Here is a 26,648-nt window from a genome sequence, read left to right on the forward strand (position 1 = left end):
TAATCCTGTCTGCTTCTCCAAACTGGGGGCATTTTGACCAGCATACTGTAGGTAATACACTGAGTATCAATAAGTACCTCATACAACCCCACCTTTAATAATCTGAACTATCCTTTTAAGCTCCAGTCCTTTAAGACAGATTTGTTTTTTAAAGATGGGCTCCTCTTGTCCAAGGCTTGTACATAAAACCATCATCTAACAATATTTACAGTACATGAAAGAGTTTCTTTAAAAAACATTGAAATTGGACAATCATAGGCTAACAGTAATTAGTGTACATGGTTTGACTTTCAACAAGATTTTTTTCTGAGTAATTAAAGGTTATATAAAACAGTTTATACAGTGCATTTTACAAGTACTTCATATACCACAGATTCATTGCTTTTGCTTATAAATAAAACTGTAAAATATTTTTAAAAGATTTTTTTTTCTTGCAACACAAAGGCTTTTGGATAAGACAGGGTGATTAGCCAGAACAAAGACGTGGAGCTAGATGTAGGTTGTAGTCGAGTACCCTGCTTCTGGTTGGGTTTGCGTTAAATCGCTGCGTTCTTGCAGGATGAAGCGAGGCTTAAATCAAGAGGCTCCGTATTGTCCCTGATTATAGTTGCCATGTAGTTTGGGAGCAATGAACCTTAACTGGTTGCTAAATGTGGAGTCATTTGACTTGAGTCCAGTCATGGCTGGAGAATCACTGGTCTCTCACACAAATTGGTAACAGGGGCTGCTAGTCATGTCGGGCCAGTGTCAGAGCTGTTGTCATGAGCCTGTAGACGGAGGACTGACTGTACGGCAGGAGGAGGAGGACTAGAAGCTGTGGTGGGTTCATGCCTGGTCAGGAGCTGGGCATGTCGGCCCTGCTGAGAGCAATAGCTAGCTCCAGGTCCTGCTGTTCCTGCAGCCGCAGTCTCCTCAGCCTCTCCTGCTCCTCACGCTCGCTCTCCCGCTTGGCCCACTCCAGCTGCTGGTTCTCACTTCCAAACTAGAGCAGAGAAACACACATTAGATGTGGATGAAAATGCAGAGATGCAGGCTGAAATGTCATAAATACAAAGAGGTCCACGGGCAAAAGCAAGATCTAAATCTAACGGAGAATGCAAATTCCAAAAAAAAAAAAGCTTCTAATTAGACAGAGCTAGGGATGTCACGAGAATTGATGCTTCCATACCAAGTTGATGTAAAAAAATCTGAAAAGGGGATGGTACTTGTTTTTCTACAGTACTAGAAGTATTATTATAAATACTTATTAGTACTATTCCTTCAGAACTGATGGGGGAAGCATATGCATGCCTGTCAACATTAAGACTTAAAAAAATGAAGACTGTCCACATACCTTTTACATTAAGACCCTCACGTCTCACACGACATACATCTCATAGTTTTGACTTTTCATTTCATAATTTCAATTTAACTAAAAATCTGTCTTTTATGACTTTCTGACTCATAATTGGGACTTTTAAACTCAATTGCAATTTACTGATCTTATAATTTCAAATTTTTATTTCACAATTATGACTTAACATGGGGATATTTCTTTCTTTTACTGACAGAAATGGGCTTCCACGCACAGCAGATTGTGCTCACTCTCTCTCAGTCAGCTTTGGTTTGTTTGACTGTCCCTTCACATTATGCAGCAGCTGGGAGCCAAGACTTCTTGAACTTCTTCTGCCATGTTTATTCATGAGCAAAACTGTAACCTTCACTGTACATTTAGTGCCACAACTTCACTGCTTAACTTTAATCCCACTGCTCTGATCAACACTTGTCTGCTCTGAGCGCAGCCACCGCACTGTCTCTTTTGCTTTACTGGAGGGGACAGTAGCAAATACATCAAATATTTTTTTAAAGAAGAGATTTAAAAAATATGGGAGATTTGTGGGAAAATGTTTAAGGGGGAGGACGACAGGGGAGAAGGGTCAAATACAGGAGAATCCCAGGAAAAACAGGGGTTTACAGGTATGCATATACACCTACAACTTGTGTTGTAGTCTGCTGTTAAATGCCAAAGAAAAAAGATGGACGTCTACCACCCCTTTTTATGCCCTCTTAAGAGCATTATTATTATTAACCTATTACATGTCTATAATGAACATGCACTTACCCATATTAGATGTAAATAATGTTGACAGAAACAATATTAACTTATTAGTTCTAGAAGTAGCTATCTTTTGATGAGAGGAGACGCTTGTAGTTGTTGTAGTTGTTACAATGTGATCAACACAAAATTTTCCCCAAAACACATTTTAAGGCCTAAAACCCAGATTATTGTATTCTAGATTCTTTCTAAGTCTAACTCTTTTCCACAAAAACCCTAGACTTTGCATTTGAGGTGGATCATCAAGGAGTAATAATAAATTTGCAAATCGTGGCATCAAAGTTTTCCGATGGAAGGAGGAAACACTTCAAACTTAGTGAAGTACCTTAAAGACAGACATGCCAATTTATAAGTCAAGAGTAAGCTTAAATTCACTGACTACTAAATTTCTGGTGTTGTGACATCCCTAGATAGATTTGATACATAGCAGTAAATTAAGGAAATCAAAAGCAAAAAAACATAGCTGTTTAGATTTCACTCTGACGTCACAAAAAGCCAAGAAAGCGGCAATAAAAGCTAAAAGCTCTCTACACAATACACAGTGATCTACTACTGCTATAAATTACTGCTCAGTTATTTCCCATAAACATACAGTGTTTGGTTCAATGTGACTGAGAATATTTATTGCAAATAATCTTAGGTGCACATAAATCACCGTACTCAGATTATGCAGTGCAGACATGCAAAGGATTGAACACCACACCCTTGTTACAGTCTTACCTTGACATAGTCAGATCCTGGCAGAAAAACAAAAATTACAATACAGAGCTCGACATAAAAAAAACCCACACACAAATCCCTTTCACAACTGTCATGCTGGCATGAGGGATGAAATAAATTCATGTCATGTGAAATGATAAAAACCACACAAAAAGCTGCCATGCATCATCTCTCCACTTGAGAGCACGTTCAGCCATTAGGCTATACACGATGGCAAAGAAGCGGAAGACGGAGGACAAAGAGGCTGATTTATCCTGTTGTGCTCTGCTTCGAGGCATATCATGCTTTGACAGCGAATAAGCCTTCAGCTTGTACTCCAAGACTTGAAAAAATGCTCCTCAAGTGCTACCTGACTGGGCAAGTTCACTGACTCGCTGACTAAAAGTGTATAAATCCTGACTTCCTGTCAAAGGCAAGCATGCAAAAGCCCCTTTAATCAAGCGGACAAACGACAGGGTAGACACAAGTACGGGACGGTCCAAGTCTCTCAAGTGTTCTGTCAGTTGTTAGTCAACAGCCAGTCAGCACGGCGGCCCGATGATTACTTGCTAAACTCACTACTGTAAGGGAGAGTTAACAGAATGAGGCCAGGTGACACTTCCAAGCCTTCAGCTCTAAAATCTGAGGAGTGAGATCAGCTGCAGCTCATGCAGACACAGAGACTCGACCCAACAGAAAAATCTAAGTCGACTACACTTACAGGGCCAAAATCTGCAAAACCCACAGGGCAGTCTTTGGATGCTTTACTCGAGAGTGTTGTAACAAAAGAGTCTTTACTGTGTGCTGTGGAGCAAACGCTCTGGATTGGCTCTGATGCAGTCAAACTGAGCATACCTACCAGAGAAGGAAGACATTTAAATAAAAATCCATGTAGGTTAACACACTTTAGTGCCTTCACTTCAGACAATAACAACTGGTGACCCCTTGGGAAAACCTGCTAACACTATAGATGCTAAAGTGTAATATTGCGTTGCTAAATTTTCACAGGAAGCCAACAGCTTACAGCTGATGGCTTGCAGAGTAAGTCACCCAGGGGAAAGCAATATTGGTTGAAAAAAAGGTGTTAACCACATTTTTGAGTAGGGCTCACTGATGCATTGAAGCTTAACAAGCAAAGTGTGGCTTTTTTGGAACACATCATTGTAAAAGATGGACCCGCCCTTGTCTACAGCAGGCTCTGATGCATTTCCTATTTTGATAGTATTTTTTTTCCACAGCAGCCATTTTGACATGAAATATTAGGGTAAACAACACAACTGTTACCAATGATACTAATTAGGGTTACATTCCATTCAGGTAAAACAGAGTCAGGGTTCTGTTATTGTACATGCTGGCTGAGTGGAAGGGATTTGCTACACTAAATGGAACAGGACATCATTTCAGGGTTTCTGCAGGTTTCAACCACTGACACAAATAAAGATGGTTTCCACTTAATCCCACTGTTCAAGTGCTTGAATTGGTGATGTCATTTGGAGCCAGAGTCTGCACTCCTGCTCATACAGCCGGACGACCCAGTCACGAGCAGGGCTCAGCTGTCAATCATGGCATGAAATCTGCTTTTTACAGAAACAAATAACTACACAATACATTTAAGACTTTTTTGAGACATTTTAAGACCACTATGAATGCAATTTAAGACTTTTTTCTTGTCCATACTGGCAAAAAAGTACATCCACAATTTGCGATTAGTGGTTATTGGGTCTATTTGTGCCTATTTGTATTTGTAAACATATTTAAAAACAAGACAGAAAATAATGCAGTTTTATTTAAGTAACTTGACATCATAATTCAATCAAATTTTCAGACCTGACAAAATTGAACCAAAGACATTTCATATCAATATGGCTGCTATGAATATATATATATATACATATACATATACATATACATATCTATATACATATACATATCTATATATATATATATATATATATATATATATATATATATATATATATATATATATATATATATATATATATATGTATATATATATATATATATATATACACACACACACACACACACACACACATATATATATATATATATATTTACACACATGTATAAACTGAGGGTCTTCTTGCAAACAAAGGGCCTTTCTAGTTTTAAATACTGTAGGTATTTATTAAATAAAATCACAAGTGCACAGTCAACAACGAACCATGCCCGAAAAAGTACAGCAACAAAGGCTGGGGATCAGTACTTAATACCTTTGGGGTATCAACCAAAATAAATAATAAGGAGAATCAAAACTTCTCTAGTCAAAGGATACCTCCATTCAATCCTTTTTGAACCAAGATTTAGAAAAAGGGACTATTTGTATGGTTTTGCTTGTAGCCAGTCACCACAAGAATAACTTTTGGAAAAGGCATCTAATGAGGTACTCTGTTGGCATCAGTACATCACATTAAGGGTGATGGTACTGGTACTGATATCGTAATTTTTAAAGCAATAACCTGCCCCAATAGCAACACAACTGTTGGAAAAAAGTTAAATAACACCTAACTGGACCAAAGTTGTCTCTATGATGCAGACATTCAGAGCAGCCCATGAGCTTTACGAGTGGGTGTCTCACTTCCCCATCTCATATGAGCTAGATCTCTGCAGCCAGCTAGCTGCGTAACTGTGGCTACTCATTTCTGCCCCTTTTCTGTGTGGCAATGCAAAAGGGAAGACAAACTTTCTCACGCTGTGGCTTCTGCTAAAAGAAGTGCAAGGTCACAGCGGAAGGGCACGTGTTGAGGATGATACATGTGTAGTTGGTGAGTGTGTGAACATTCACCCAAACATAGAAGGATGAACACAAGGGTAAATGCATGCAAAATGCAAACAAAAATAGCTCTCATTATTGTTAACCCAATTTAACCTAGTTTAAGATAATAGTTTAATTTAACACTTAACATCTTAACCACACTATCAAGGGCAGATCATTCTAAACTACAAGTACTGCCAAACCTCTGCTGTACCAATAGCTTTCCTGTTTATGACTTAAAAAGAAGAAACTACTTTCTCTGCACCCACAGCTTAACAGGGAAGTATTTTTTTTCCCCAGATACCATCAAGGCACAAAAATGTCTTTTAAAAGGGACAGTTCATACATATTTTTTCTCTTACCTGCAGTGCTATTTATCCACCTAGATAGTTTGGGCACAAGGAGTTTTGAAGATATCAGCCATTGAGATGTCTGCCTTCTCTCAAACATAATGGAACTAGACGAGACTCAGCAGTGTCTCTTTCCGGACATTACGACTCAGCTACTCAAAATAATCCACAGACCTTGTTGTGAGCAGTTTCATATAGGAACTAATTTCTTTGTTCAGTAAAATCTACCAGAACATCTTTCTTTCTACTAGACGGAAGGTAGTTCCTAAATTAAACTGCTCACAAGGTCTGTGGATTATCTTGAGTAACCAGGTCATGATTTCTGGAAAGAGACACTGGTGTTGAGTTTTTCAAATACATTTATTCTGGCACTTTGAGCACCATAAGCCGGGTACCATGTAGGTCCATTACACTGAAGAGAAGGCAGATATCTTTACAGCTGATATCTCCAAACCTCTACAACCTACCGCAGAACTATCTAGATGGATAAATAGCACTCCAGGCAACTGTGGGGTGAACTGTGTCCAAGCAGGACAACAGTCAGTCACAATGATGACAAAATATAGCAGCAAGTGCATTTCAAGTTGCAACGATTAAAAGTGATTAAGAGCAAGTAAAAGTTCTTAAAATAAATAATAATGTAGCACTGACAACACTGACATGATAAACAGTTTGATTTTAACTGGTTCACACCAACATTAAAGACTATGAAAATCAATGAACCATAATGTTATGTTAAGCTGCAAGTACAGTCATGTTCAAGGACACACACACAGACATACATACATAAAATCAGGGCTTACCGTAGGGAGGTGCAGGCCGGTTAGGCACATTTTTCTTTGATGGGAGCACAGGGTTGTCCGACTTCTGTTCACACACAGGGGAAAACACACAAAAAAAATCTTTCAACTACTATGACACAAAATGATGACTCCAACAGAAATGTCAGCCAAAATCTAAAGCCTCTGGCCTCCAACCAGAGGGACTGTTTTCATAAACATGATAAATTGGCAGAAATATAAGAAATCACTCATGATGAGAGTAAAAATAACAACAGCCCTCTACAGCTTAAGTGGAAATAATGCTTTATGGTGCAACTGATTCATAACTCCAGGAGTCTCCGGAGCCCTACCTTTGACATCTGACTAAAGTCGGCAAATCCACCCCCCTTGCTTCCAAAAGAATTGCTTCCAAAGGGGTCCGCTGTCCCAAACACATCTGTGACAAAAAGACATTGAAACACATTTGGAACATTTGAATACGTTTATGGAAAGACCCAGAAACTATAACGAACTTCAGCCCCTAAAACCACACGTTCAAAATCATCTCGGCATCTTGCTTATTCTGAAAGGGCCTGCATGCTATTTTCAGAGAGGGGAATGTGGCATGACCGTTTAATTTTCCATGACATTTTGCAAAAAACCTGGAAAGCGGAGGTTTTGTTTAACCTGACGTATGCATCTGATCAGCTAATTAAAGGCGTCAGTTGGCGTACTGTTAACCAGAACTGTGCCTGGGTTGTTTTGAAGCTCAGTGGTATGCCGCTTAATGAAAAAAACAGCTAACTGCAGATGGTTACAGTGAAAAAACAAAACATTGTAATAGAATATGTTTGTTGTAAGAGTGCAACCACAAGAGACCCCATTCATGTGAAGTAGGCAGTGTTTTCTTTTACGCACAGTAACTCAGCTCAGGCCTACAGTTGCCTCTGTGTTCATCTGGAGGTGTGCAGCACGGCAGAGCATCGACCAGAGGTAGCCACTAACTTAAAACAACTTCCGTACCGAATGAGGCAGAACAGTTCAATGGCCGCAGATATAAAGACAGGACAGAGGCAGCAGAGAACTGGTTAAAAGGAGTGGCAGTGTATTCTAGTAGAGCAGGAGCAGCAGTCACAGAGTTTCTGTTATGTTTGGCTCCTGCAGGCCTCCTGTTTTTCCAGGGTAGGGGGAGTATTTTTAGTTGGCCAGTAGTTAAATGCGTAGGTACTCAACTAAAAATAGCACTGAACCACAGGAAAAATTGAAGCCACAGTGAGTAAAAATTGTTTGCCCCTGATGCCCCCCAAAATAAAATCTAAATCTAACACGTCACCCAGAATGGCAAAGAATGACTCTTTGAGACAAATTTCACAAGTAGAACCTTCAGTTATTAAGAGTCACATTCTGGGAAATCTGCATGGAAAATCTGCACATATTTAGTACCGGCATGACTGTGCACTTGTGATTTTATTTAATAAAGCCACACATAGTCAATGTACAATACACTCTACTGCAGTACCATCACATCTTCCCTTCTTGACTACAGTAAGTGCAAGAAGACAGAAGAAAATACAACCAACATCTTCATAAGGACCTGAAAGAACAAGCAAGAGCATTTGGGCCTCATTAACCAACATCTCTTCCAAAGTTGTTTCTTAAGTTTGTTCTTGAGAAAGGTCCTCAGACAAGTCTACGTCAGATGCATGACGTGTTCTTAGAACCGGAGAACTGCTTGCATCTGTGTTCTTGTAATGATGAATCCCACTGTCCTGGTAAATGCCAATTGTTCATAATGAGCATAGGGAAATACCACACCAATCTCCATATACAGGCATGAGGTTGTGCACATAAATTGAAAAGAAATGTTGAGAGAGAAGTCAAGAATTCCAAATTTTAAAAAAAATCTAAAGACGGTGCATGACTGGCCTCCAAAGGTGAGAAAAATTTCAGTAGTTCTGACGTGGAGGTACGACTGCAGGAACAGCAAATGGATTGTTTCTAAGTTTTAGTAGCATACATGAGAGGCTATCACTCATTCAGTGAACGCTGAATTCATAGAAGGGCACAATGCAGATGTAAAAAACAAAATAGTTTGATCTCTCTTCTGTGTTAAGCAAGATATTTTTGGCCTTAGATTTCTAAGTCCAAAAAATTATTGCTGAACACATGAAGAGAGACACTGACCACTGGAGGGGGGGGGCGCCTTGCTCTGTTTGATCTGTACAAGATGCAGTTCTTTCTTTAGCAATAACTAATCACACTGTGAAAGACTAATTAATTATTTATTTTATAAGACCAAAATGCATTGTAAAATAATGAAAATAATGATTAAAAATAATACAAATGATACAAAATATAATTGTAAATTAGATCCCATAATATTATGGAACTTCAGAATTGATGAAAACACAGTAACTAATTACTTTAAACAAACTTTTCAACACTCAAGTGTGTGTTAAGTGTGCTCTTAACTGTGCATAGATTTTGTTCTTACCAAAGAACAAATCCCAAATAAGAAGACATTAATGAATGTGAGAATCTTTGTGAAAACTGCAAGTCTCTTTACATTTACAACTGAAAAGACCCAGAATAAAATTTCTCTCTATGTACTGACAGCCTATAATGTTTGTGAACAGCAGTGTACCTGAATCCTTTGGTTTTGGGCTGTTTGATGAGAAAGGGTCACCACTGCTGAAGGCACTTGGCTGAGAAAAACAAAGAAGCAAAGCATAAGTACAATAAGTGAGCTATTTAAAAGACTGTCTTTAACACCCCCATACACACACACACACACACACACACACACACACACACACACACACACACACAGAAAATCTGTCTGTTTGCTTTTTCAATATCTACAGGAATGAAGATGAGTCAGAACTTGTTTCTATGACAACTGATGACTATAGCAAGTCATTAAACAGAGAAAAAGAAGCATTTTAAACTTTTGGCAAAAGATGATTAGATTCCTTACAGTCAGACTGCACGCAAAATAACTACAATCAACATCATCTGGGTGGTAAAGAGAAGAGGTGTTGGATACCTTGGCTGGTGGTGTGGGTTTTCTATTGAAGGGGTCTGAGGATCCAAACAAGTCTGACTTGTCTGTTCTCTTAAAAAAATCTTCAGATGAGGTGCCTTTGAAGGGGTCACTTTCTTTGAAAGGATCTCCTCCAAATGGATCTAGAAAAAGGACGCAACAGTGAAAAGAGAGCGACCGACATGGCAGGGTATTGACTGCAATCGCCTTCAGCCAAAAAAAAAGAGAGATTTGTTTGATTTTTTTCCCACAGCATGATTTCCTACAGACTGGAACATATAACAAGCATTTCCATTTAATTTGGCACCTTTAATATAGCTACATTTCAGGTGTTTACTAGAAATGCTTATTCACAGGGACACAAGATTACTGGAAGTTATTACTAGCAACAACAGCTGGTAGGGCAGAGTATGCCTTTGATTCTCACATAAATATGAGAGTAACTGACAAAAAGATGCAAGAAGACATTCAGACCTGTGAAGAGGTCAGACTTGAAGGGGTCCTCTGTCTGGAAAGGGTCTGCTGGAGGCTCCTTAGCACCACTGTTGTTGAACATGGCTATTTTTGACTTGAAAGAGTCATCCTGATGAATGAATCCAGCAAAACAAACCCACAGATAATCTTTAAGTCTTGACTAACCATGTACAGCAGAGCATATTGAGACAGTCATAAAAAAGCATATTCACTTTCTAAATAGACTGAATAAACATGCCAACTTCTGACACAGAACCCGCTTCCACCAAAATAAAGGTTAGGGATGGAGCTGGCTACCAAAAAGCTTCATGAGCATATTTGAGTTTAGACCCCCTGAAACATCTGAACAGCCGTGAAACAGGCAAATTATGAATAGCTGATAGATCATGTCTCCTTTTTTCTATTTAGAGTAGGGCTGCACATTTTTCCTTGATTAAAAAATTGCAGCTTCTGTGATTTAGATATTGCACTCAGCCATACTGCGATTTCAATAATATTTCAACTAATTGTGCAGGGTGTATGAATTGAAATGTAAACCAGGATTCATTAAGAGAGAAGGTGAATGAAGTCTCTGGTCTTCTAGGCAAAACTGAAAAAGAGAATATATAATCATGATTTCCTCACCGCACTTCTGAAACCACCATTCTCCTTCTCAGTAAACCCTTCGCTTAAGTCTGGCAGGTTGCTTAAGTTTCCTCCATTAATGTCGCTCAAAGCGCTGTTGTACTGTTCAATGGTCTTGGTAACCTCCTTTTGGTTGTCCTGGATCAGTGACAGCTTACTGCGAGCCTAAAAACACAAAAAATAAACTTCAACTGGTGAGCCTCATATTTCAATACAATAAAATACATTCAGAGGCCTCTTCCTAAGGTACACTTGTACAATCTATTGCAATTCAATACAACAGTTTATGACTGAGCTCATATTTAAAGGTGCAGTTGTATTGGACTACATTATATTGAGAGGTGTTCTTATTTTATTTTTAATTAACATACATCAGCGTGGAAGAATATTAGAATTTCTTAGTATGATGTAGTCCAGTAAAATAAACACCACTTACTATGACCTTCATGCTAAAACATATAACTGAGTAAACATGTCAGTGTGTCCATATCAACAAAACCTGAACATTATAGGCGTCATAAATGTTGACTTTATGGCAGAACAGTTGTGTTGGATTGCATTCGATTGTACAGGAGTACCTAATGAAGTGGCCACTGAGTGTGTTACAATTGGATTATCTTTACTGTCTCTGTTAAACAGGTTTTACAGCTGTTCAAACCCAGAGAATAACCCAGTTGGCCACTATGATTTCAAGCCACATTTTCAAATATAAATACATTGTCAGAGAAAAGGGAGAAATCACACATTATTACCTGAATAGGGATATGGTATATGGAATATTGGATGACATTTTTTAAGTTACAATTTGCCTTTGTTTTTTAATATAAATATAAAATGCATCAAACAAACAAATAAGATCATACTGTGGCCTTTTTATCATGCCATCATTGTACCTTGAATTTTTGTTATTACATCCCTATTGAAGAGTGATTTATTATACAGAATTATAATCTGTCATGGGTTTACCTCCACTTAATATATAAGCAGTGGTTGTATGCTTGTGAGCTAGCAAATGTCATGGAAGAAAAAGTAAAACTAATGTTTGCAGAAGTGATATGTTTTAGAGGCATTTTTATAAAAATCATTGCCAGCAATACAAAAAACAACACAAGCCCAGATTCCACTGATATTACATAAACATACAACCTTTCTACCCCCCCGCGGCAGTCAGTATTATGCTTGGATATCGAGAACTTAAGTTTTTCTAACTTAACTACCAATCATGGCAGAACATCTTAATGTAACTTGTAGTTACTCTGTCACTCTGTACTGACCTGGTTGATCTCTTCCTGAGTGGTCTTGAGCGACTTGATGATGCTGTCCAGCTGGACACGACCGGACAGCAGGCTCTGCTCCAACTGAGCCTCCTCCTCCTGCAGCCGACTCAGCTCCACCTTGGTGCGACTCAGTTCATCCTCCTGACTCTGGAGGTCAGTCTCTTGAGAGCGGATCTGGCTCTGCAGGGACGAGATCTGGAGGGTGAAAGCAGAAAAAAAGTTTACTATTTGTACCATCATCTACTGTGCAACAGTTCAATAGCTGTAGCTTACTACTCTATATCAGATGTCCTATTATTAGGACAGATAAACCAGAAAAAAATACAGTTTGGCCTACAGTGCTGCAGTAATGAGTACTAAAACCTGGAAATTAGTTAGCACATTAGCACTTACAGTTCCCTTACAGTCGTGCATTTTTTAATGGGATTTTGGTTAAATGCCTGCAATTTTTTTTTTGGTTTTACAACATAAAACTTGTGAATTTTAAAGTGCCTTAAAAAGGCCAGTTGCTAACAAATGGCTATGTGAAACTACAGAAGTTGACCTTTAATGTTATTATGACATGACACTAATAATGTAAAAATTGTCATTCCCTCTAATATCACAGGTGAGATATCAGTCAAATCACTCACGCTTCATCTCCTAAGATTCATGTCTTTTCCCCAAAAATGTATTTTAAAAGTAAGCAAACCACATCAACATCTACACTCAATGACTATGATATTATTGAGCATTTTCCTTTAAACAAACCTTAACCTCAACTGGCCTCAACTGTTTGATTGACATCTGATTGATATCTGGCATTGCACTCCAAAAATACCAAAGCATTATCTGCCCTGCATAAAGAGACACCACAAGATAACAGCTGCCTGTGTGTTACCATGTCACCACAGGCACAATACAGAGTGGCAACAACAACAGCACTTCTTGTTTTAATAAGTCACGTCTCGAACCATCTGGGTCTCTTCCTGGCACTTCTGCTTGACGTCGTTGAGCATTCCCTCCAGCTTGGAGCGCTGCTGGTCCATCTCCTCCAGACGTTCCTGAGCAACCTGCTTCTGGGACTCCAGGTCCTGCAGGCTGCTGTTCTCCCTGTCCAGGCCATTCTGCATGTCCTGAGGGTCCAAACACATGCACGTGCACGTGCACACACACACACACACACACACACACACACACACACACACACAAACAGGCGTTTACAGCTACTGAGTTTCATCTTTATTTAAATATGAACTCTCAAACCAGTTTACCTCCCAACTGCATAAAGAATCAGCAAGGGACTAGTGAGTACATGTTAACGTTATAGTGATCCAAGTGAAAATCTTGAATGTATCTTAAAATATATAACACTTAAAAAATGTTCCAGAGGTTTGCCTACATTTGTATTTACACTGTGAATTTCCAGGCTGTTAGCCAGTCAAACACATATATTTATTTAAACTCCTGAATCTCATAGATATTTTAACCTTTAACAGGTGACTTAAATATTATTTTTGCTCAGTCTTACCTGAACTTCACTGTTTTGGTGTCTGATGGCTTCCTCCTTTTCCCTGATCTCCTGCTCCAGAATGAATTTCTCTCTGTCAGTGAACAACACAAGAGAGGGAAAGGGAAGTAAACACTATATAAATTGTACTTGACACTATATAAATTGTCCTGATGTGGTAAACTTGAGGCAAAAGAATGGTTGCCTTTTGCTACTGATTTTGACATTATGTGGGGATTTTCAGAAGATATTAAGGAAACAGCAACAAATGGACTACATGCTGTGACAATATAAGGAATTTTTACCACAGCTTTTCCAAACATCCTAGTTTTATTCTGGATGCTTACATTATTTTACTTTGCACACAGAAGCAAAATTATTTCACAAAAAACAAAAACTACCAGGGTCAGGCCAGTCAATAATGTTCACTTTGGTCTACTGGAGGTAGTTCTTCACCGGGAGTGACGTATGTTTTGGGTCGTTGTCGTGTTAGAAGACATAGCAACGACTCCGAACCAGTTTTGCTGCTGACTGCTTGAGGTTTTCTTTCAAAATCACCACATATCCTTCTTTCTTCATGATTCCTTCTACCTTGACGCACTGAAGCATCCCCACACCATAATACTCCCACCACTGTGTTTCACTGTTGGGACGGTGTTCTTTGGGTTATACGCCTCTCCCTTCTTTCTCCAAACATAAGCAACGTCTCTATGGCCAAAGAGCTCTAGTTTTGTCTCATCTGACCAAAGGACACACTTCTAGTATGCCCAATCTTTCTCTCTTCTGCAGACGTGGAGTTTTTCTTGGTTTCTCTTGCAACCTTGCAGTTCATTCCTGTGCAGGGCTTGAGTGATTGTCTTCTTGGGGACTACAATTCCCGACTTGGCTAAGTCAATCACTAGTGTCTTGGCAGTTGTTCTGGGGTCTTTAGATACATCTCTCACTAATTTTCTTTCCAGAGTCTTTGAAATCTTTCACTTCCTACCTCTACTAGACTTGTTCTGTACTGTGTGGCTCTCTTTGAATTTCTTGATGATACTTCTCACTCCAGTTCTTGACACTTGGAAACGCTGTGATAACTTTGTATATCCTTCTCCTGCTTTGTGAACACAACAATTCTTTTTCTCAAGTCCAAACTGATTTCTTTTGTTTTTGTCATGATGCTTTCTCAAGTGACAGCTCAAACCCTTAAACAATTATTTATACTGTGCGTAAACTGGAAGATAACCCTCATTTTTAACTTGATTTTACAAGCTTTGAGCATTACAAAGTTACAGCACATCATTGCACAACAGTGGTTTTTCCTATGGCTCAATCAAAATGTCAGTTCTTAAGGGGGCTAATACTATTGACCCTGGTAATTTTTGTTTTTTTCTGAAATAATTCTGTTATTGTGTGCAAAGAGAAATAATTTGTGCTTTCTAAAGAAAACTAGTATGTTTAGAAATGCTATGTTGAAAATTCCTTGCTCTGTTAAAAAACCACTTGGGAATTTAAAAAAAAAACAACTTTATTACATAGAGGAGCTTATTCTGTCCTCAACTGTATCTTCCAGCGCCTATACTATTGGATTATCACCTCTTGAGGTACAAAGTGGTATTAGCTGGTAGTAGTACATGTTACTGCAACACAACACATAGATGTCTTTGACATAATGTCAAAATTATTTCTTTACATTCTGTTGATAATTTTAATACATTTTGTGAGATTTAAAATACAATTCTCAGATATTGCACCTTTAAAGATTGTTTGTTGTAGCCCAAACCAAGGATACATGGTGACACTTCAAAGAGCAAAAATCTAATAGGTTGTCATTATCTGATGAAAATATATCTAACAGTTTATAAGAGCTTTGATCTTGAACATCACTTCAATCAAACCTCCCCTTGTTTTTTTTTTTTCCTCACAGGAAGAGAAACAAAGCGATCCTCCTGCTTCTCAGAGTGCAGGGGCTCACCTCTGCAGCTGAGCTATTTCCTGGCTGAGGTCATCCAGCTCTTTGATGCCTGTCAACTCGGCCGACCCCGTTGAGCTGGTGCTGTCCTGAGGCGAGAGACAGAGACAGACGGGTGAGAGCTGGGAGAGAGAACGAATTAAGAGAGTACAATGGAACGTGGAAGTGAGGGTGACACAAGGTGAGAGCAGAGATGACAAGAGTGACAATGTCGGAGTAGGGTGGGGACGAAATAGATGCGAAAAAGAGGGGATGAGGGGAAAAATGTTCAAATAGGGAGAGGGGACAAAAATGAGGGCGAGAGCAGACGGGACATGAATGGTGTGCAGGGGGAGAGAGAGGAGCTCCCTGCTGATACGTCTAACAAAACAAAAGACACAGGAAGGAAACACAAACACCTCGCACAGCCAGGGAAGGAGCAGGAGTTCTAGACAATACATGGATGAGGAGAAATGCACACAGACAAGAGAATGCAAAAGAATTTAACACTACAGTGAAATATCAGGATTGATCCTATCAAACCTTTAAACAAATTGAGAGGCTTGCCTCAAAAAAATGCTCTCCTTTTACAAGTGCTCGAAGCTTGGCTCAGATGTACAGTGTGCTACACTTTAAGCTTTCCCCCTTTATTTTTTAAAACCTCAATAAGGGAACTGTGTAATAGCGCTCTTTGTTTGTAATGATAGTACTTGTGTAAGAATTGCATAATAATATGTATTTGTACTGTATATCTTTGAAAGCTCTTGCTTTATTTGATTTCACTCTGAAGGCTCAACTAGAGTTGTTTATAAGAGGTCATTTCTTGTTTGTAGTAACATTTGAATCTACACACTTTAGGCAGCTTATCCAAAACGTTTGTTCATGTGCCCATTGATCATGACATTGAAAAAAGCAAGCAAATCTTAATCATGTGTCTTTTTTCAGACCTTTTTTTCTTGATACAATGAAAAGCTGCAGCTTGATGTTTGCTTTGATGGTCTGACAGAAAACTGACAAATGTAATCCAAAAATAACACATCTCCACTGGAAAAACTGAAGCCTGCCTTTGGAAACACATCTTTAGCTTAAATATATTGTGATATTTCTTTAAGGATAAAAGGCCTTTTCCGTCAGTCTTGAGCCAAAAGCCCAACATTTTTACATGTGGATATTTTATATTCAAAACCAAGAACAAGAACAAAAAAACAAGAAAAATAGCTACTTGTTTTACTAAAGCAGATTTACTCATGTAAAGTACAATTTTAAGGTACCCATGCTCAACTATTTCCATTTCATGCAACTTTCTCCTTCAACTTCTCTGCATTTCATAAGGAAATAATGTACTTTTTATCCAACTACATTTATCTGACAGTTAATTTCCTACTTACCTTGCAGTTCAATAGTACAAAATATTATCAACAAAAAATATCACATATTATAGATGAAGCTATCCAACAGTGTGTGATGCCATTAAAATTATCTCCACCTTTACCAGTTTCAACATTTAAGTGATATATATCAGCTAATTTTAATCCAATACTATGGTATACATTATTCTGAATTGGGCCTTTCTGCTTAATGAATGCTTTCACTTCTGGCAAGTATATTTTGATACTAATACTTTTGTACTTTTACGTAAGTATAATTTTGTATGCAGGACCTTCACTTGGAACAGTATTTATACCCTACTGTATCTCTTATTCCTATAGTAGTATTACTTTTACTCATACACCGCGTCTACCATGATTGACCATTAACGATGAAGCAGCAGCAGGTGGCAGTGTTTGACTTTAGCACAATTAACATTTAGAAAACTTGAATTTGAGAAAAATCCAAGGCATGACAAATATGTTGCAAAGAGTAAACAAGATCTAAGAAATTCAGTGCTCTCCTTTAATGGGAAAATTAAACTAATACATAATACAAGGAACATGGTCCTGTTCATACTAGTGCTTCTCACTGACACAGACTATATGACAGAACAAGAACGCCACCTGGGGACACAAAGCTGAATTACTCACTCTGCGTATATTAGATAGAGCAGAAAGGTCAGGTCTCATGGCTGACACAAGCCCGGCATAGCTCTGTTAAACAGGATAGAAAAAGCTCAAAAAAGCAAAAGCACAAAAACAGTTTTGCAAGGCAAGACTGAAAAGCCAGAAAGCAAAACATACCATTTAAAATCAACATAGTAGAAAAACACAAAAGTCTGGAGGTAAAGGTGCAAGTGAAAATTTTTGCTTTGCAAGACAGGAGGAATTTAAGAAAAAAGGGCTATTGAAAGAAGTAGTGTAGTGGGCAAAAGCGAGGACTCACAGGGCCCACCACTGAAGCTGCAGTCCTCTCTGATGGGGGGATCATGTCTGGCGTTAGAGTGGAGGGAGGGTCTATGCCTTTAGTGGCCTTCTGCTGGATCAGATACATGGCCAGAGAGAACTGCTCCCTCGTCAGCTTGCCTGTCTGTTTGGTGTCAGCAAGTCCCCTGCAGAAAGGAGAGGACACTTCACTCAAAACATAACTTACTCATCCGCTAATATTTGCAATAACCACCTTTTTTTACCAGATAGAACTGATTCTAGGTTTACGTCCTAAGATGGAAAAGGCCCCCGTTGCCTGGAGGACTTTTAAATGGATATGTCAATTGCTGGTTGCCATGTAAGAGCTAACCACTTCAGACATTTTCAGAAATTTCCAATACCAAGACATTGTGAGGACCCATACTTCTGCATTCCCCCCCAATTCCCCCACCTAGTGGCACGGATCACATACTTCTGACTGACACTTCAACTAAGCATCATGTCTCTTATTTCTATGAACTCATATGACAACAGATCAATCACTTAGAGAGAAAAATAGAGTGAACTGGGAGAACAAAACTAGGTTTAGGCGAATGGACAAATTACCTATCGATGATGGGCTGAATCCATGGCCAGCTTTTTTGTTTTGCCAATTTTAGGGGATAATTTGTCATTTTATTTTGCTAAAATGTTGACTATCGCTGGTTGATGGGTTGATGATGGCCAGTTGGAAGATGTCAACATATCGCCTAATCCGAAAATAAACTACAGACTAGCCTTCTGACCAGTTCTAAGAGGAAGCTTTAAAAGCTGCTGCTCCATGGATAGAATATTACCAATATTTTCAAGCACTAGCCCTACAGGGCACCACACTCCTAAATTCGGTGCCCAAGGTACATTTTCAGTGGCCCAAATGTAAACGTGTTCCTGAAGACACCGTTTCTGATGAAAAACACACTAGGCTTCCTGGCTTGTTGAAGAAACTGATGGCATACAGCGGAGTACATAATGTCCTTAGATTTGTCATATTCAAACTACTTAAACTCTTGTTTCCATTTATTCCTACATTTTTGTTGCTGTCTAATTTTTCATAGTCTGCCTTATGTGTTTTTTGTTTTTCTGTAAGGATTGTCTTCCCAGTTTGAGTAGGCTTAGTAAACCCATACATCAGTAGCCCTGATAGTACTGTTAGCTGTTTTTAGTGAACAATGAACTAAAAGGAGCAAAGGAATAACTGCAAAGTTGTGCTGGCAAAGACATACAGTGGGAGGATAAAACTTGGTGGCCACCTACATGGAATATAGAATAATATATTTGGTGGCGTATATTAGCCTCATCTGGTTTTAGATGTTTCATAGAGTTTACAATAGCAAAGCCCCAATTTAGTTTCAATGTGGTTTCTGAAATACTACAGGCAATTGCCTTCACTTCGCTAACTGCACACAAAGAATTATACTGCTGTAGAAATCCACTATACCCCAATATTCTTGGATATGTGGGGGAAAAAAATCCAATTTTCATACAAGATTCTTCCAATAGATTTTATTCCCACTAGCAAACATCAATCAGTTATTTTGATCAGCTGCTTGCTAGTAAAGTGTTACAGTAGAGGTATGCTTTGGGCCTGTCTGTGATGTCTGAAGGCTTTGCTGCATGTTTGCCACCCAGCCCCTATTGATATAGATATATGCATGTATAGATGTGGGTGTTATGTAAATGTTCCTGTGTGTATGTGCCCTAATTACTTGCCTTACATTCTAAAACTGGGACTCTCTGGAGTACTAAACTGACTCATTTCCCTTTTGTCTTGTAATCTACTTTTTATATACTTATTTTCTTTTTATTTGTTTTTTGTCTAATTATTACATTTTACTACTATTTTAACCATTTCTGCTTTTATACCAAATCTGACTGGTATTGTATACCTTTAGTGTTGCATTAGTTATCTATACTACAGACTATCAGGTTATTTCTTGTGTAAGAGGTCTGTGGACGGGGGTGTAAGCAGGGGGGATCAAAGGTGGGAGTTAATACTTGTGTGATATTTACATATTTGTGTAAAACATACTGTACTGTACTAAAGTGTTGTAAAAAAACAAACAAACAAACAAATGCTCTGGATTAAATGTTCTAATTTAAACTGTCCACAGGATGGAGCTATAGAGTTAAACTAGCTTAAAGTAGCTATGCATATTTGGTTCTATTGAAGGTCACTTTTTCTTCATGCATTGTCAAATTGGTGAATGTGATTCCTAATTTCCTTGTGTTTTTCCTTAAACTGCAGTGCATTCAGCTCTTTTGACCACTGTAATAATAATATTTTTAATATGGGAAAAGTGTGCCATGAAAGCAATAAGGAACACCTGGTGTGGTCTTACCATATCTGTGCCAGCATAGTCTGGGAGAGACTGGACTGCATGAAGATCTCGATGACCTCAGTTCCATTAACGAGACCGTCATTGTCAGTGTCCGTTTTCTTGAAGATCTCATCATATCTCTCCCTGTCAACCACCGGTACCACCCAGTTCACCACGGGCTGGAATGAACAAAAGACAGCATTTATGTGATTTTAGTGGAGGGGCACAACATCTGATAACATGTTAAGAGCAATCATTTTGTGTGTGTGTGTTATACCAGTTACCAGTAAAAATGCAAAGCACCTGGATGAGAATGCATTGGTTTCCTTCCTTCAACTATTTATCTCAAACAGAATCATGCTTTGTCAATGTCACATTACAAATTCAAAAAATACTGAAATGCTCACATTTCAAATGTTCAAACTTAATGTAACAAAATGAGCTAATGAAAGTGAAAGCATATTTGCAAGAATTTTTTTTCTATGAAATGTAACATTTTTTCTCGGTTAAGTTACAATCAAACTGGCAATTACAAAAGGAGAAAAAACAGGAATGAAAAGTGGCAAAACACAATAAAGAAGTATCATGACAGCCTTATCAGGTGATCACAGTACAAGTGTGAACAGAGTCTTGCTCCTTTTTCCCTTTCAAGGAAACCTGTTCCTCCAAAAGTCATGGATGAAAAATCCCTGCAGCTATGACAAGGCAGAGAGAGGGCTTTACACAATGCTCGAAACAATGTGGCAAAACAAGTCCTTCCTTTTGCAACAGAAAATCAATACATGAAATGCTGGTTTATTTAAAATGCCAGACTCTGCCCTTGTAACAGTTTCTGAAGTGGGAGCAAGAAAAACTTCATGAAATGATTTTTCCAAGAGGACTAATTGTTTTTCACCTTATATATGTACAACTTGACAATACTTATCACATTCAGAAAGTGACGGGGGACTTGTGGCAAAGCACTTGAAGCAATATATGAACCATGCATTTTTTTTTTTTTTAACAATTTCAGTAAGACAGCTGTGTGAAACTACCCAAATTAGCAGGCAAAACATCCTGTGAGTCTTGTTTCCTCTCTCATGAACAAAAAAAAAGACTTGGGAACAAACCAACAGTAAAATAAGGGACTTTTTAAGAGTAAAGTACATTTTTTTTAATGGGGAGCATAGGGCACGGTGCAAACTTAATATTAAAATTTATAAAAATTTCAGTTGAATTATATGGTAGGGATAGATACTAATATTTTTAAGCAATGGCCTCATGGGCCACAAGCCTGTAAATCTGGTGGCCAAAATACAATTTTTGTGGCCCAAATGTAAACTTATGTTTAAAAAAACAAAAAACAAAAAAAACATTACAGACTTTTAGCTCAACTTAACACAGCCTTTTTAACTGTGACACTTGTGTTGTCCACTTTTCCAATGAACTGTGATGTGGCGTTTCCTGTAGGCACTGTTTCCAATGAAAAACGAGCTAGACTTCTTGGCTAGTTGAGGAAACGGGTGTCCTTTTTTATATAACTTGCCGTTTTATTTTTTTCATAGTTCCCTTTTTGTGTTCCTGGTTCTACTGTAAAGATCACATTAGTAGTTTGAGTTGGCTCAGGAAACCCAGACTTCAGTAGCCCTGACATATCAGAAGCTAGCTAGCAACACGTCCTATTCGCTGTTGTCACAGAATGTTAAACTAAAAAGGAAAAAGGAATCTGAATGACCACAGGGGGTCACCTATTTGGAGGATTTAGTGGCCACAAAGTAACTTTTTGTGGCCATGAGCCATCGGAAGATGGTTGATGTTAAACCCTGTACAGTATTTAAAAATATAATATTACAATCTCACAACATTCTTTCTGAATGAAGAATTGATTGATGCTGTAATGCAGAGAAGTAGATCATAACCCTAACCCTAACGAATTATGCAATATATCATTACACTCAACATTAGTTTCACATCGGAGCTGATAATTTTATTATTTAATATTCCCAGAACAAAGTCACAGCTGATTAACATCAGCTATAATATCTCACTTGACAGATTATGTCACAACATTTAATTTGAATTCTCAGGCAAAATGCTTTATAAAAGTATATGTAGTTTTTTCAATGAACTTGGGTCAGAGCTACGAATATTAAATCATCCATCAATGCTCACTGCATGTTAGCCTTTCTTACCCACAGGTCTACATAAACTACAATTTTCATTTCTTTTCAAATACAAAAATTATCAGTTATCTTACCGGTATCTGCCATGAGAAGCAGCTAATTATCAGTTATCAGTATCAGCTAGGGCTGCACAATTAATCGCAGTATTATCAAAATCACAATATGGCCAAATGCAATATCCAAATCTCTGAACCAGAATCAAATCACAATTTCTTGAAAAAGAAAAATGTGTGAGAAAACAACATTATTATCAAGTACTGTAGTGCTGCTGAGATGCCCCGGCCTACAAATCTTATTCTTCAGATGAAAAAAACATGTTTGTTTGGTACAGACACCAACAAATATCACATCCTCATGACTTTAATGTTTTTGTTTTTTGTTTTTTATTTTCAGTAAAATTATATCACATATCACAATTGCAATTTCATTGAAAATAATCACAATATAACTTTTTACCATATCGTGCAGCCCAAGTATCAGCTGAACAAAATGTAATTGTTTTTTATATTAGGAATTCTAGAACTATAGGATATTTATTTCTAATATTATTTTGATGTGTGAGGTGACATACCGGTGAGCTGGATTTAAAGGAGTGTTTTGGAGACAGGTTGACAGTATTGGTGCTGATGAGATTAGTGGTGGCCAGAGGAGGAGTGCTTCGCAGGGAGTCCTTGAGAGGAGCGGGACCGGACATTAGCCCAGACAGAGCAGGCAGCACCGCCACAGCACCTGGCAGAGCACCTGCAAACTTCTTCCTTTTAGAGGGGGGGATGAGGGACGTGGGTAAGGTAGCTGGGAGAGGCTCCTTCTCCATGGTGCGATACACAAGATGCAATGCCTAGAAAATGGGAATTCAGGAAACGTATTAATACCTTAAAAAAAAACAAAAAAAACATGTTATCCTAAATACCGAAGGGATAGTTCAAATTTGGGGTTGTCTGAGAAACGTATCCATAGTCAGTGTATTACCTACAGTAGATGGCCTACAGTTTGAAAGTTAAGCAATATACTGTTTGAGGACGGGGTCACCAGCAAAACCTATTTTAGTCCTCTAAAAACAAAAATCAATATCAGTTTAAGAGTATAACATATTTAGAATATTTTTACCGCTTTACCTTGACTGACTACTGACTACTGACTGCTGTAGGTAATACACTGACTATGGATAAGTACTTCATGCACCCCTATGTAAAAAATGCAAACTATCTCTTTAAAAGTCATGTATTAGTCTCCCAAAATTAGTCTGGAGTAGCAGTACAACTTTAAATTAGCAACAGCTTACCACTGTGAATTCTTCTTTGTCCAAGTGTCCATCTTTGTCAACATCACTTAGGTCCCAAATCTACAGAAACATTCATTAAGAAACATTAAGTAAGAACCAAAATGAGTAAGATTTAGTTGTTTTGAATTGTTAACACTGCAATGTCAGGAAAGACTGTGCAACAGTTCTATGTGTTACATCACTCTAGCATGTAATATCACCTTTCCTAACACATCCAGAGGTAGCTTGGAGTTGATCAAAATTGGCCTAACTTTATCACCGGAGAGGAGACCATTTACAGGGGACAGACTCTCAAAAATGCCCTCAAATTTCCCTTTTTCATCAGGCTGGGGAGGAAAAAAAACTCAGGTTTAGTTGATAAACTCAAATTTCTTACATCCACGAGAATGTTATTAACAAATGGTATCAACTCACCCGAATTGCCCACTGTGAGTCAGATCCTGTCGTTGAAACATTTAATAATGGACTGCTAGTGTCCCTCTGTGAAAAACATAACGTGAGTATGAAATACTAACAAGCAGAGCACAGTAACAACTGCATGAAGATGGGGAAAAGACATTTAGGGAAGCATCCAAAGTCCACTGATTTCTCATTTGAGCTACAGAGGTATTTTTACTCCACCTCGTGTGTTCAATGTCACATCACTGAAATTTATACTTGTCAGGAAAGCCATTCGTCACTTACAAATTTGGGTGCAGCTAAGGTTTGGTTTAGGTTGTTAAGGCTGATATCATTTCCACCCTGTGCTGAGGCCACCAGTCTCAGAGCGATGAAGAAACCCTATGAAAGAGGAAGAAAGCAAGGCAAATCCGGTGTTTTATGCACACATCAGCATCAACGACCACAGCAAATTTCCAGAGAAATCCAGTGTTACCCGTTTATCCAAATAGCCTTTTCTTTCTGAATCTGCCAAATCCCAAATCTAAAAAAAATGACAGGAAAAAAATGTTGAATTGCTACTGATGAAATATATGTGAGTATGTGTATGCAAGTTTGTGACCCACCTTCCCTAATGTACTGTCCGGCAGCCCTGACTTCTTAAGGAACTGAGCTGCATCCCCAGCTGATATTTTGCCTGTGTTTGTTGGATCCAGCTACAAAGAACCAATAACAAAACACAAAGAGAATACAGCACACATAGCTGTGTTTTTTCACTGATTTTATGTGACATATAATCAGTGGTGGAAAATCACTAAGTACATTTAGTCAAGTACTGTACTTTAGGACAAATTTGAGGTACTTTACTACTTAACTTTACTTTACTTTACTTGGATATTACTGTTTTGTGCAACTTTACACTTCTACTCTACAGCATCCCAGAGGCAAATACTGTGCTTTTTACTCCACTACATTTGTCTGGTAGCTTTAACTGCAAGTTACTTTTCCAATCACAGCTTTTCATACCATTCCTGTCCAATGACAAGCATCTACCCCCAAATTTGGTGATTTTGAATATGACATTTTTTTACACAGGGGGATTATGTGTTCCTTTCTTTCCTGCTTCTTAAAATGAAATAAATGACCTAGAACCCCTTTTGGATTACCTGGAAAATGCATTGTCTCAAAGCTGAAGAAAGGACTGTTTTTCTTACAGTATGAAAAGTTGACTTTTTAGAGATACTTTCTCAGGACAGCAATGCTACAAACATGACTTTATAGAATATGATGCATTGCTGTAGATTAAACTGCCAACAGTACACAGTTAAGTTAAAACTAATCTACAATAGTAAAATTCAACATACACATTAATGCATCAGTACTATTAATCCAAAAACATAATACTATTTTCTGAATACTTAGTACTTTTACTTTTGATACTACAAGTAAATTCTGCTGATAATTATTTCATACTCATGTAAATTATTAAATTAAGGCTTTTCACATGCGGTGGGGTACTTTCACAGCATGGTATTGCTACAGTTAATTAAGTAACTGCAGCAATACCATGCTGTTCGAATACCCCACTGTAAGTCGAAGTCCTTCATTTTAAAACGTACATAAGAATATTCAGCCGAATGAACACGCTGTAAGGGTTTGAGTGAAAATCACAGTAAAATCACTTTACCTGTCTGTAATAGCTCTCATAGGCTGGACTTCCACTTGATAACTGCAGACAGGAAAGAAATACAACACCTGCTAAGTTACAAATGACAGTGTGTCAGCTACCACATACACCAAGTTATTAGAAAGCTAGGGACAAGTATAACATTAGCAGACTGTACATAATTCAGCCCCTGAAGGGTAAAAGTAGATAAACAGCTGATCGCTGACGTTAGCTAAGTAGTTAAAGGTTTATATTCGTTAAGTTTTGGCTACTCGTTAGCCATGTTTTTAGTCATGTCATAGGCCATTTTAGCCTGACATTACTACTTTCCTCGCAATAGTAACGCTAGCTTTCTTCATCCCTATAAACGTATAATAACTTTGCTATCCTTAATTAACCTAGCTAACCATGTTAACTTCGTAGACAACGAAAGGTGGTTAATACGGTTCCACTGGTCAATATTCACCAATATTATAAAGTAATGCTGCAGTGAGACCCTAAAACAACTGTCACCATCACTTCATAACGTTCAGTATTTCAATATAAGACTTTTTTTTAGCTATTCAGAGTTGTTACCTGACTGAGAGTCATGAGCGCCGCCATATTTCCTGGTGTCTCGGGAGCGCGCACACGCCCCTTAACCGAGTGGGCACGAGCGGCGACAGCACCGGGAAGACCGTGGTTCCTGTTTGGAGGGGTTCCGTCTCGGTCACTACACCAGTCCAGACCAAAGGCACTGGCTAAAAGGCCACTGGCCAACCTGTGAAACAAGAAATTATACAGTGCCTTTGAGAGGGTTTGGACACACGAGAAATATATTGATCCAATCATGAGCTGTGACGGTCGCAGCCCTGATGGAAAAAAATACCACATGACCAGGCACAGGTGGTAAACTGATTTAAAGGTAGTGTACATATTTTTGTTATGGCGCCCATTTACTCCCCCTATGCCCTGTCTCCCCACTCACTGTTGCAGTTAGTCTAGT

At 38.4% G+C, this 26,648-nt stretch overlaps 1 protein-coding gene across 5 annotated transcripts; it reads right to left on the reverse strand.

The window, feature by feature from the left end:
* Window positions 1-103: 103 nt before the first annotated feature.
* On the reverse strand, window positions 104-26,354 carry LOC146317904 (epidermal growth factor receptor substrate 15-like 1). 5 transcript variants are annotated; one of them, XM_084732272.1, is made up of 25 exons: window positions 26,240-26,354; window positions 25,685-25,726; window positions 24,624-24,713; window positions 24,494-24,541; window positions 24,304-24,399; window positions 24,034-24,099; window positions 23,820-23,945; window positions 23,620-23,679; window positions 22,909-23,175; window positions 20,197-20,354; window positions 17,838-18,003; window positions 17,543-17,605; window positions 15,546-15,631; window positions 13,610-13,682; window positions 13,053-13,214; window positions 12,097-12,294; window positions 10,823-10,987; window positions 10,199-10,307; window positions 9,728-9,867; window positions 9,326-9,386; window positions 7,053-7,138; window positions 6,724-6,787; window positions 3,516-3,649; window positions 2,816-2,832; window positions 104-982 (listed from the first exon to the last, which is right to left on the reverse strand). In XM_084732272.1, exons 1-25 carry the CDS (start codon window positions 26,264-26,266, stop codon window positions 913-915), a joined length of 2,574 nt encoding a protein of 857 aa, XP_084588398.1. In that variant the 5' UTR covers window positions 26,267-26,354; the 3' UTR covers window positions 104-912. The 5 variants fall into 5 exon arrangements, with proteins under 5 accessions (XP_084588398.1, XP_084588400.1, XP_084588397.1 ...); XM_084732274.1 differs by lacking the exon at window positions 3,516-3,649; XM_084732271.1 differs by lacking the exon at window positions 2,816-2,832.
* Window positions 26,355-26,648: the final 294 nt, after the last annotated feature.

This window comes from Lutjanus erythropterus, chromosome 12, assembly GCF_056507025.1.
Source record: "Lutjanus erythropterus isolate fLutEry1 chromosome 12, fLutEry1.hap2, whole genome shotgun sequence".
Lineage (NCBI taxonomy): Eukaryota > Metazoa > Chordata > Actinopteri > Lutjaniformes > Lutjanidae > Lutjanus > Lutjanus erythropterus.

Bases quoted from the DNA above. Each gene is read 5' to 3' on its own strand.
- LOC146317904 (XM_084732271.1), bottom strand. From the start codon at position 26,266: ATGGCGGCGCTCATGACTCTCAGTCAG. The intron at 20,355-22,908 runs GTATGTCACCTC...TGTTCATTCCAG, and splicing joins CCTTTAAATCCAGCTCACCG to CCCGTGGTGAACTGGGTGGT. The intron at 13,215-13,609 runs GTAAGACTGAGC...TTGGACCCTCAG, and splicing joins ACCAAAACAGTGAAGTTCAG to GACATGCAGAATGGCCTGGA.